Source organism: Trichoplax adhaerens, genomic scaffold (assembly GCF_000150275.1).
Source record: "Trichoplax adhaerens TRIADscaffold_6 genomic scaffold, whole genome shotgun sequence".
NCBI classification, from domain to species: domain Eukaryota; kingdom Metazoa; phylum Placozoa; class Uniplacotomia; order Trichoplacea; family Trichoplacidae; genus Trichoplax; species Trichoplax adhaerens.
The window spans coordinates 4,433,245-4,447,319 of NW_002060948.1; the positions used below are offsets into that span (position 1 = coordinate 4,433,245).

The 14,075-nt window shown below is 32.4% G+C and overlaps 1 protein-coding gene across 1 annotated transcript; it reads right to left on the bottom strand.

Moving 5' to 3' along the window:
- Positions 1 to 4,727: 4,727 nt before the first annotated feature.
- Positions 4,728 to 6,168, bottom strand: TRIADDRAFT_26699 (uncharacterized protein; the record flags this gene model as incomplete). The annotated part of the gene is made up of 2 exons (XM_002113778.1): positions 4,728 to 5,083; positions 5,823 to 6,168. Coding segments are annotated over 2 exons (702 nt in total), but the record flags the coding sequence as incomplete, so codon positions are not given.
- Positions 6,169 to 14,075: the final 7,907 nt, after the last annotated feature.

The window sequence follows — 14,075 nt, forward strand, 5'->3', positions numbered from 1 at the left end:
CTGTACTGTATGTTGCAAGGTCAACGTGAGTTGTGTAACCATAGAGGTGCGTATGCACAGAGAGGTACTTAGCACGTGCTGAATTGTACCGCTGTACCAGTAGTGACGATACTGTACTGTACAATTAAAAGGTTAATAATATTATGAATTCTTGTTATATCAACTGTCAATATATCATCGCTGAAAGTCTGTATTCAACTTGCCTTTAATAAATAAAACTAGTGGCACCAGAATGAATGCCAAGACCTAATTCCAACGATTGCCATTTTAAGGCTGCAAGAATCTTCTCTGCAAGCACCATCGGCTAGCCGCTGACTATACTGTACTGTACTATTACTATCATTTGCAACGATTAACATGCAGCAAAGCACTGCTTTTATGTAACCCAACTAAAAGCTCTACGGCTACTGGATCAATAATAAAATAATACTTGACTCAACGACTTCATTCCAATGATAGCCTTTTTGAAGACTGCAGTAATGTACTTAGCATGTTATACACTTCATAAAATCCTTAATATTAGGACACTTACCAATATACATTGCTGATGATAGATTCAATGTATCGGCTAGCCGCTGACAATGCTATTATAATTCATTATTATAATTTGGCACGATGGATGTGCAGCTGAACATTGCGCTGAAAAATTGGGGAGTAACCCAACTAAAAGCTCTAGTGCTACTTGACCAATAATAATGATATAATACTTAACTCTGCCAGAAAATTGGGGAAGAATTCACTTTCATTCTTAATTATCCAATATGTCAACGATCTCTAAAGTCACATAGAAGCTAGATTAGACAGATAGGCATAATGCAGATATAAAGAAAAAAAATTGATAAAACAGTCGATCTTATAATTGTGAAAGCTGTTTGTGCATTATACAGCAGTGACTTGCAATGTGCACCAATGTTGACGGTAGCCCCATTCCCGTGCCACTGTCGTTATAGTATACGATGAGATTCTGTTGAGGTTTTAAGGCTATCATTGTTTTTTATTAATTCATTTCATTTAAATATAGGATTACAAGAATAGTACAGTAGGTTTCAAAGCTCAAATATGATATTCATGAATTTTTATAAATTAGAATTAACCTAGCCTGGTTCAAATGATTTTTCAAGGATTATATAACAGTAGTTATCATTCACTAGATATAACAATCTTTTAGGCTCATGAGATCGAATATCAATATGATAGTAATACAGGAGTAGCAAAAATCGCGATAATTTAAAATTGACTTTCTTCAAAACACAAAGTGCCGCTAGCATTTACAACTATAATTGATATAAAATCGCTAAAGTGAGCCATCAAACGAGTCTTTTAGCTTATGTAGGTGATGTTTCAACTTTAATCGATGCCCAGGAGACAATACACCACTATCTTTTAGCACTTGGTGAAATTCGATGGGGCTGTAAGCCACAGAAGATTTCCATAACTCGAATAAAGCAATCCCATCAATATCAGCAGCGCGAAACTTCTCATCGTATTGAGCTAAAGTGATTTCCTGCAACCAATTGACGACGTCATCACAGGACCATTGCAGAAAATTCAAACCTAAAGTAAATAAATAATATCACACATCTTCAACTATGTCTATATTAATAGAAATACAGAGTTGATGCTTTTTATGTGCTCGAGCTATTCTAGACAGACTAGACTCTTAAATTATTAAAGTTAATCCTCTTGCGCTTTGCATGCCTACTAGGCCATACATAGTCATTAATTTAATATTTTCGTTGCTGGAACTGCAGACTGTATCATTGTTCTTAATTTAATATACAGTGATTGATTGATAAAAATAAATCCTAATAGTCGAGGAATAGCATTTAGCGGTACTAACAGTTTTGGTTCTTTACAAAATTAATAAAAATCTAAAAGTACATTTGATAATCTCTAAAAACGGATAAACTATTTTAGTAAAGTGCTGATTGGATTATTAAATATGTTTCAAGAAATTTGGTATGCAGCATCAAGTTTTAAAAACAAAATCTTGTCATTATATAACAAGTACAACTGTTTTTTTTTTACTTTATTTGCCTAACCTGATTCATCATTGAATACTTTATTTTTCAGCCCTGAATGCCGCTTATAAATTGTCTCATTAAGCGTAGACGAAGGTGAACATGCACTAATTTCGTCTATACAGATTAGTGGGATAGTAGATTGATGATTTAGTGAATCATTTACTGTTGGGCTGCATTGATCATCCGATAAATGATTTCCGCTCGGTGACTCGACATCAGAATCGCAACCTAGGGTAAAAGAAACAGGATTCTTCGATATTGTGACGATGCTGTTATTGACGGCAATATCGATTTTGGAAATATCTTGCTCACTATGATGGTTATCTTGAGCATCTGGCTCTAATGGTAAGTCATTTGGAGCTTTATCGACTTCTATCTGTCTATCATCAACATTATCATCCTGGTACTTATTTAAAGTTATCATCGTCCCGTTGCTAACTTTGGTTACAGTTTTAACTGTAGTTGCAGTTAAAGTTAATTTATCATCATCCTTTTCGCTATAATATCCATTCAGGAATGAATTAAGAGAGTAAAGTGAATCTCTTGGCGAACGGGATATACTCTCTCGATCGCTGAACATATCAAATGAACTTGGCGGGGATGTTGCAAAATCTGAAGAATTATCATGACTATCAAAATTCGTTTCTTTACCGCTAGTGTCATCTAATCCCTCATACATACTATCATCATCATTCGATTGGCTGGTTTTCATTACTTTTGATCGCATCCTTTTTCTCTTTTCTTTAATAGAATTACTTCGATGTCGACTAGATTCATGTTTACTCGTATGATGATGATGACGACGTTTTTGGTGATGAGACGGTTCTTGATCTTGTTGGATATTATTATCATCGCAAACTTTATCAAGACTACTGCGACATTCATCCAAATCTTTGATTGACGTTTCCTCACATTCAGTTTGATTAGTCGTGGAATTAAATTCACTATCTGGATTTTTTGTTTTACCATTCTCGATATTTGCTTGTTGAACATCATTATCTAGATCATAATGTGATTTAACGCAAGATGATTCGATGATGGTTTCGTTTTTAAAATTACTCTTTGTAACAGAACTATGATTATTTTGGATATTCGTTGTTTTTTGCTGCTTGTAATTTCCATCCGACAATTTAGCCGGCAGCGAATCAGATCGACTTAAACTATCGTAATACTTCGACATTAATAGCATTTCTCTCTCGATATTATGTGCTTTTTCTAGTTCAGCATTTGGTGGTGAAATTACAATTTCAACGCTATTAGGTTTACTAACAATTAATTGATGCCTACGCTGCTCAATATCGTTTTGAATATTCTTATCGTCATGATTATGATTTACCACAAAGCTATCGATATCACAGCTATCGTCAACTGGCAGGGCACATTTTCTGATTTTAGATGTTATGTTATACTGACCGATGATATCGTAGCTAGTGAACATTTCTTTGTTAATCTGTGTACAATCGTTAATGTTTAGTCGTGTTAATGATCGAATTTGACTGCAGATAGGACTATTAACCGTTATTGTATCATTTCCATCCGGTATTAACTTAATAATACACTCTTCTTTAATAATCAACTTCAATCCATACTCTAGGCAATCTGGGCTTTGAAAATAAGTCACCAACAGAGGTCGATTGCATAAACGTGCATATTCTACTCTTAAACGAAATTTAGACACTTCTTCAACTCGACTCGGCATTACCATACAAATAACACCGCAATTTTGAATTGAGTTGACCACTGAAATAAGAAGAAAAGCTTTGCGTTAGTCATTGCTGTTGAGAATAAATAAGCGATCTATCAAGACTGTGGTCGTTTGTAAATATTACCGCATCAATTCAAAGACCTAGGCTATGAAATGAAAGTATAGCATGCTGAGCTAAATTAATCTAAAACTTTACTAATAAATATTAAGAACGCAAGTAGGAATACTACCAATCTGTGATAAATACTATTAATGGAACGAACGACAAATAACAGTAGAACTGCATTTCGTTGGTAGAGTATTTATGACAATATTTAAGTCAAAGGGTCGATTAAAATTACCAGTATTAAATGGTAATCTTATTCACTTTACATTGATCATCTCAATAATTATCACTAACTACTGTACATTGCATAATCATTACACAGCATAAAATTCGCTTATCAATATTGTAGATTACCAAAAAAATTGCATAAATACGAGTAATGATGACACTTCCGATATGCTTATATCATAAATAACATAATATTTGCATACTATCTAATATCGTAGAGGTAAAAATATTTTCTCGGATTTCATAACCACGAGCTTCTAAAAATCGAATAACTTTCAGTATTTTCATATGATCATGCATAGAAAAGGAAAATAATATCCTCTGAGAGCCTGCAACAGAAGTGATATGACATCTTGAGTAAAAACGTATATATATATTGTATTCTTAGACATGATATAGCAAAAGCAATTAAAGCATTATCACCGGCTGCAAGAAATCTTAGCATCAATAGTAAATTTAATGTAAGGCAATATAATTATTCCTCATATCTTTGATCATCTGTCAACTTCTTATAAACGGAAGCAAACCGCTATAACTCTTAAACTGCAACTAAATTATCTCTTAAGAAATCTATTTAATACTGTATAAGGTTACTTCGGTATCTCAAATTTACACGGTTAGTTGTGAAGCCTTAATTGTATATCGGTACCCTGGCTTGCAATAGCTATAAAATTAGTACCATATATTTTATATACGTACGTTTCTTCTTGATTTCGTATGTATTTTTATCAGGTCGTTTACATTCATCTTGATATCTTTGCAATTGCTTAACAATTTTCGGTGCATCTTCTACTAAAAATAGATGAATACCGAAATGACCAAGTGACTTTGCTTGATCAGCCGCAATAGACCATTTACTTCCATTTTTCGCTTTTAAATTGCTACCGGCCAAAACCAATAGATAGACCATATCAAAATTACTACTTGACGTTGCCATAAATAGTGGCGTTATACCATTACGATCGCATAAGTTAACATCGGCGCCTTTTAAAATCAAAAATCTAGCCATTTCTTGTTCATCTGATAATAACGTTAAGTGTAGAGCCGTAGTAATCCTTTTACCTACAGCATTGATGTTGGCACCCTATAACGCAACAAAATTAAAGTAAAGTTAAACCGCAAATATTGCGTTAGCTTATTTCTATAACACACATTTGATGAGATATTAAAGGATGACTTACTGAAAAATATGCTACAGTATTTATATTATAAATGAAGTGGCTAGTCATGACGACAATGTGATTATTATATTCGTTAATAATTATATAGGTATGATGATCAGTATTTTAAAATATTAATAACTCACTTGATCAAGAAGATATTGAACGGTCTCAAAATGATTACACATGGCGGCTATTGTTAAAGCTGGATATAGTGGTAATTCCAATTTATCAATTTTCCAATCATCGTGGCTAAAATAACTACTAACTTTGTCAATTGGAGTTGATTCGATGTCGACGCCATTGTCTAAACACTTTTGGAGCACTTTCAGATCATTCTCGCAAGCTGCATTGAACCATTTCCTATAGGCTAAGTATATAAGATAATTAGCTGTAGGCAAAGTAGAATTGATTCCCTTTACATAGAGATAGCAATTACAAATCCAAAGGACTAATTTATCGCTTTAGATAACCCTAAACTAGCTATCACAATTCTATGCTTAATCTGATAATTACATCGACTAAAATTAATCTTAAAGTGCATATTAAATCCAATAATGTGTGAAGAGTTCATTCCATTGAAATATTTATTTACTTACTTGATGTAGTTGGCTCAGTTGAATCATCATTGCAATCTACCATATCATGAGCAATAAGTGAATCCACGACTTTTTGATTATCCAACATTATAGCAATGTCATAAGCACTATAACCTTCTCTGTTTCGAATTTGACAATTAGCGTTATTTTCAATCAGTTCTTCAGCTAAATCGTCGTGTCCTAGCATAATAGCAAGGCTCAAAGGTGTCTGACCATCAGGACTACACAAGTCAATATCAGCTTCTTTCGCTATAAAATAACGTGCCATTTCCAATTGGCCCAATAATATTGTGGTGTGTAGTACTCCTAAACCGTCCTTGCTGACAGCATTTATGTCTGCACCCTGTAATTATTATCATAGAAGGAATCAAAATACGTTCCCTATTATGCTTGAGCAGGTAAAGAAAACGTGTAAAATATTTGTACAGTAATATCAGTAGCAGTGTTTACAAGATACTACATTCAGTAAGTATTATCGTAAGTTTGGTGCAGGATTTGTATATTACTCGTATCCCTATAAGATACTAGCGAGATGTACTGGCATACCATAGTAACAACACTGTGGATACAGAAGGATAACGCAATAGGAAATTAAATTTTTAATTATATCATGCACCAGCAATATCAAAGTAATACTATAAATAACCCTTCTAGTCACATCGATGTTTACGACATTTATTAAAAAGCCAGATATACCTAAGTGTAATAATTTTGGTATACTGTATACCGAATAAAACCTTATCAGCAAATGCTGCTAATCTTTTACAGGGGAATACTAATGAACAATATCTGTAAAAGAAGCCTTGTATGGCTATAAAGTACACTATTAAGTTTAAATCCATTCTTATGATGGCATAAATGAATTACAAACAATCGTACACTTATGAGTATTTCGTCGAATTAAGTAATTAACAAGGTACATACTTTAATATTATGAGAAAAGATGAATCTGCCAGTTTACAAAGTACTGTAATATGCCACCGATGTACATACTTACTTAAATTGTTAGATACTGATTGATTAGATCTCTTACAAACTAAAATTAAAATTTTTGATTTACGGCATTTATGGCATTGCAATATCTCAATCCTAGAATGTTTCCAGTTATTGCGTATAATTCACGGATAATCGATGTAAGCTAGCATCAGGAGAGGTATTTGTATACATAAATCATGTTTGGCACAATAAATGCAACTATTTCATTAACTTAAATAAAAAAATTAAAATCATGATGTTCTAACAGTAATATTTTTTACCATCTGTAATAGAAACTCGCAAGCTTCTTGACACCCACAACCTGCAGCTAAGATCAAAGCAGGATTATCGCTATTTTTCCACATCTTGTAACGAAAATTGGGCACTTTATCGCAAACCAATGCTTCCATGTCTACACCATCAGCTAGACATTCTTTCAATGTTGCAATATCATTATCGCAAGCCGCTTCAAACCATATTTTATAAACTATCGGTAAGATAGAATAACTAAATATAAATGACATATCTTCAATTTCTTGTCATTAGCATCATAGAAGCAATAAAATTAAAAATAATCAGGAAATGGCATCTTCTGTTTAGCGGTAAATGAAATAAAGTACACCTTTCTGCTTATTTATGAAACTTAGCTAATTTTTCTCATCTCTCCAAAATTAGTCTTAAGAAGTGACAGGCAGTAAATTTCTAAGTTGATCAATTTTGACTGACGTTGTCATATTTAGTATACTGATGCATTTGATTTTATCCTATAACTGATAGGCAATAAATGGGTGTCAGTTTCTAATTAAACCCAATGACTTACATTAAAATACTTGATGATAAAGTTGTTACTCTCACTTTTAATCACAATAGCGCATTTTGTTAGATCAAGATTGCAATGGGCTATTACATTCTTCTAATCAGTTCAGTAAATACCATTAGATGAGAAAATGGTATGCATACTTAATATGCTTGATGTAAATCTGAACAATATGGCACTCTATAAAATTGTACTGTTATTAAATATGAATAGATTATTTAATTGTCTAAATTCCTTCGAGAAAAAGTATTTTAATTAATAGTGTAGTTGTGAAGTAGCATTACTTTGAAATCTGCATCAACTACTGTTCAAAAGCTATTTTGATAAAGGTAGCGTTAGATTTTGTTAAAGATTAATGCTGTTACATAGTGGTTCAGAAATTCTAATAAATCAAGCTACCATCAACAATCAGCGATATCATTTTAGTAAGATCATGGAAAATATACGAGTTGGATGAGTTGATCTAATTATAATAGTCAACTTCTTTAAAGTTAAATTCTAATATAGTTTGTTTAAAATAACTTTATTAAGCTATAAAAAAATAAAAACATGCAGCTAATTTAACTACTTCATGTATTCTTACTATTGATCTATAAATGATGCTAATTACTACATTACAATTCTGAAGATTTTTTAATGCCACTGTTGCAACTACAGTATACAGTAAATGTTATGATAGATATGAACAGTATCTGTAATTTTAAATGCATAGCAATGCAGTAGTATCTTTCTCACTAATCATAGATCAGAATGACCAATTTAAAAATGGTAAGAGGTGCAACAGTAACCAGGTACGAGTCATAAATAATAACCAAACTAACTACATCATCAAAAATTAACTAAACTTGAAGGCTGTAAAGTCATTTAGCCGATAATCCTGATAGCTGATCCATCGGGAGAGATGATAGAACTTTAAGGTTCCTGTTAGTATGTACGCGTATGTAATTAATGTAACGTAATCCCATATCCGATAATCCTATATTTCAATAAATATTAATCGATAAAAATATCTCGCAATGCGGTTAGAAAAGGGTAGTTTAAGAGGTAATAAGAGGATGAGTAACGAGAAAATAATCATTAAAGGCAAAAGTATGAATATCTCATTAATAAACTACTTCAATAAAGTACCGTACTTTAAAATTTATAGAAACACTGATAATTAACTTAAGGAATGCAAAATACAAGATATTTAAGAAATAGATATTACTATTTCAACTGTAAATTACTGTACATTTACGTATGATGCTGTATTTGCAGTAGTGAAATCCATCGACAGATAGCTAATAATAGGAAGGAAAAGAAACTTTTTTTCTTATTTTTGTATAATTAATTGACTACTAATCGCACACAAAGTTAGATCAATACCTTAATAACGTTAGTTATTAACATAAAATAACATTTTTAATTTCTTTACTATCTAACAAAATGTTATTTGACAACTTTACTCGTATTTAGAGATTTCTTGAGAACTTTAAAAGCCAAATTATGAATTTAGATTAAGTACAAAGAAATATTTTTATAAGAACAAGCCCATAAACATTTTAACTCAACCTAAAAAGTAAACTGATCTCCTTTGATCTCACTCAAAGTAGAATTAAAATTGTACGATTTGGATATAATAACAGATAGAAACTAATTTTTACCTTTACCTCGTATTTCGACTTTTGATTGATCGTCATCCTCGATTAAATTACCATGATTAGACGCTTTACTGCCACAAATGACCGACGCTGTCGCCATTACTGATTTAAAATACGATAAATTTGTAGTATCTATTCACAACTGATGTAGTATTTTGGAACAGAATCTTGTTAAAGAATTTGATGTTCGACACTTATAAAGGCTAACCAAAATGATTAGCACTAAGCATGATATATCCGTTCAGTTGAGTCTGCAGTAGAAATTGGTTAAATATGATAGCAATTGAATAACAAATATAAATGAAAATCAAGCGATGATGATAACCTTCTAAATATAAGACAAAAGGTGAACAATATTAGTACTTTCGAGACACTGATGTCAATTTTATTAATTCCTTGATAGTAGGAAGTGATGATTGAATGACGTCTTACATTCAAGTTGAAATAAAAGGTAGAAACAACTCTTTTACGTGGTTCAACTGACAATACCTAATTTGAATAGATCTATAAATTGAACTACAAAGGCGGCCAATGCAGATTTAATAAAAAAAATGACAGTAGTCGTTTTTCGATGAGTTAGTTATATGGTTATAATTGACCATGTGTCTAATCATGATCACCAACATTGTTGACATCATGAATAGCTATCATCAATTATACTATTGTTCATCTTTATATATCGATTAAAAATATCCGTAGCATTAATAGAACAGGAGGAACCAAACAAAAATAAAATGAATTAGATTGTAATCAAGTGGTATAATTGATATTCATTGACTAATAAATTATTTAACTCTAGTTATTTTACTATTTTTTTTATTGGAATCCTTATTTTCAGCTTATGAAAGCATAGCAATTTTAATGCAATCTATATAGTGTATGGTAGAATCAGAATAGTAAATTAGATTGGATACCTAGGTTACTGCGATAGAATACAAGTCTTTAATTTCCCAATTAATAGCTTAAAATCTATCATATTGAGCATTTGTTGGCTTCAATAATAAAAAAAACAGGATCGCACTCTCCACTGTTCCATCAGTTATAGTTCGTATACGAAGTCAAAATATGGCTTCTTTTAATAGTAGCTGATTTAAGAATTCCAATCATGCGAGAGCATGAATAAAACTGCTTGTGTTATACATTCTATTCTAGAATATTCCTAGAACATGAAAGATTTCTTTCGAAATTTAATTTTTCTTCAAATTGCGTTATCTCTAATTTAATAAAAAAGTAGTATATGACTATTTAGAATGTAAATATGCATCAAAATGATAGTTTGAATTGTTCTGCCTAGATAATCACTTCAAAGATGCCGATGATGAGAGGAAAAGTAAAGTAGTAGAATGCAACTACTGTGGATAATATCATCGCAGACAGAGATAATCCTTTTGAAAAATTACAATTTCAGGAATACAGTATGTTAACAAGTAATGTCCCTAAATTTAATTCTTTTGCAGTTAATCTGGCATATCGATAAAATAGATTGGGTAGCCCTTAGTCGCTTACCCTACTAATCTAGTAATGATAATAGCTTTTATGACAGAATTGCGTAAAAGGCGATCGACCTTGCTTGCTGAGAAGTATAGTATTAGCAAAATAAGAAATACAAATAGGCTACAGTGACTGATATTACTTATTATTATTTTTTAGAGAGAAGTTCTCAAATGTTCTCTAATTATATATTCCCGTCAAAGATGAACTACATTATAAGTGAGCAATAATTGAAGTTCAGTTCTTTTCCATCCGTACTGACTGTAGTACATCGAACAATATCCTGCCTTATATGGCTTTGCTACCACATAACTGCTACTCCTTGTGCTCGTTAGACTATAAAAATGAACACCTGGCCATTTGTGGCCTTTGACATTGTGCTGTTTCTCTTGTTACCTCGTTTCGTGTACTGTTTATCATTGTAAACCAGTTAAATTTCATGGTACTCTATTAATACGTTATAATGTTACGTTATTTCTATTGCTGCCAGCACATGAATAGACTAATGCGCAGTTGATATTCAACATAAATAAATTATTGAAGTATTATATCTGGATATGAAATACCGTCAGAACTAGCATGTTGTAATGACCATTGCAATATTGGTGGCACAGATAACTTACCGCATCGATCCTATACGGTTAACTCTAATCTCGAGAATAATGCTATAATGCTGTAAAATATGTATATTGAGCAGGGCGATGAGGACTGTATCAAGTGAACAGGTTATAAGCTAGTACTAATAAGCTAAACTTTCTTAGATATTGATAATAACCTATTGACTATCTTAATTGTATTAAAATACTATCTGTAGTGAATGGCTTCTTAACCTTACTTTGTTAAGACGTACAGTTCTTCGCTAGATACTCGAACTACTGTATTCTCTAACACATAACTATTATACTGAACTAAAATCATTACGCTGCTGTTTTACGTTCAGAAAAATTTCTTATCATGCTCGGTTTATTCATTAATCCTGGACATAAACATTTAGCGTGTTTTAGGGTTAATGTGCAAAACGAATTGTCGTCCCCTTGTTCTCTTAATCCATTTAAAAGCATAAAAAGAGAGAAAAAAAAGGGTGACATTTAGTTTTACACGCAGTATGACGATGCTACAGTAGTGTATAGTATAGTGTACCTATAGTATACTCGTATACTGTATATCGCTATTCAAATCTCTGAAAGACCAGAAAAAGTTTGACTTTTATGCTAGACTATGCGTGCAGTAAAAATCACCTTTGAATATCATGTGATTATGGAATATGTGAGGTCGATGAAGGATTGCTGAAATAATAACCTCACTGGCAATACGACACCAAATGGGTACTTTCAACTTTCAAGCGAGGATTTCTTCTTTCTAGCCTTAATCAACGATGTTGTATGCATGTTTGGGTGCGTGTATTAAAAGAATGAATTATTAAAAGGCATATATTGTAGGACTACTTAGATGCTTATAAGTTTTTGGACGACATGCAGTGATAGCCTTGGAGATTGGCTGAAAGCAGTTCATTTAATTTAGGAAATTAGCCGCTCTGCCTATGCATTTATAAATTTGTAGTCATCGGTATTGGTTTCAAGTGAGTAAGGGCTGTGCCATTCTAATCACCGGTTACTGTACGCCAGTATACGGTTGTACGTGTCCACTGTACACTGTTGCAACGAAACACGTAAACTGTAAAAATGTACTTTTACTGCAGTTTTAAACACGCGTATATACCTGCAATATCAGCAAGTGATGCAGTACAAATATAAGAATGAAAATATTAATTTTTGGTATAGATGGGAACAAAAATATAGTACAGTACATATCATGTCCAGTATTAGGCCATACAGTCCAGTAGGGTAGAAAAAGAGGAAAAAAAAACATCGAGTCTGCTGATTGTCTTGCTATTCCCATACGCTAGATTCCCAGTTCAAAACAGGCAACACCCCAGCTTGTACGACTAGTGTACAGTGTACAGTACTGTACAATACAGTATGTACGCTGTACTGTATGAGCGCTGGACTAATCCGACTTCTTAAAAGTGCCACTGCACAGTACAGTATCAGTTTGCACAGTACAGTACAGTATCAGTCTGAACAGTACAGTACTGTGTATTGTACTGTGTACGAAATACTGTACTTCGTGTACTGTATCGCTTTACTGAAGTACAGTACCGTACCGAGTTCGGTACACTAATACAGTATAGTTGGAAACCGTTATTGAGTCGTTAATTAATAAAATTATCATAACTTGACAAGATAGCACCACGGTAAAAAAGGCTGACGATAGCGATCGACCCCGATATTACGTAAATAATAAGTGATGAGTCACTGGTGAAGCAGTCAGTGATTCGTGATAGTCCATCACTTTCCTCTACATAGCAACGATTCTGTTTGCCAACAAGTTAAAATTGATCTTGATCTAGTACAGCCAGTTAAGAAGTAATCTTATTATTGATATAATTACCAGCTTTACGACTAAGATGGATCCATTAGAGTATCGTATTCAAGCTAAAGCGATTTGCAATGGGTAATTATTTCAAAATAATGCGTCATATACTATCACTAACTACATTTTAATTGCTATCAAGTTTGATTTGAGTTGGAATAGACAATTATCATATCTTAATTTTGGCATGACCATAAGTATAGCGAAAGATATTGAGGTTAAAAAAAGAAAAAATAACCGTGACCGGAATCTAGTACATTGCATACGATCTTTATTATAACTCTTGTTAGCCAAGATTTAAGACTAATAAACGATCGATAGGCAGTAGTTAAGACCGAATTTCGTACAGTAAACGATCGTAGTGTTATTGTTGTTAATTTTGTTACGATATGGCTTCAAAGATCAATCGATTAGTAATTGATAGGTTGATGATTTCTTAAATACTACGTATTGTTTTCTGTTTTTTATTTTATTTACTCGTAGTGGATGGTATTAGCAAATATTAATTGTACTACTAATAAACTCTTCACGTTTTAATCGTTTATGTTCGTATCTTCAGAGATATTTTATCATTGGATCTGGATTCACGATCGTCGTATGATGAATTATGTGATGTCATCCGTAAAACCTATAAGTTTAACCAAAATCATCAATTTACCCTCAAATGGTTAGATGATGAAGGTAATTGTGCTCTTGATGTATACCATGAAAACTTACTTTTTGCTTATTTCATCCCATCCCCTTATTAAGCGAAAAGCTGCTGCAAATGGTCAACGTAGTTCTGCTGATTGATACTATACGGTACCGCATTAGTAAAGTCAAACTCATCAAAGGACCACTTTATGAATGTATCTAAATGCTAATATCAATACATTTTATCATTTATTCAATTGATTC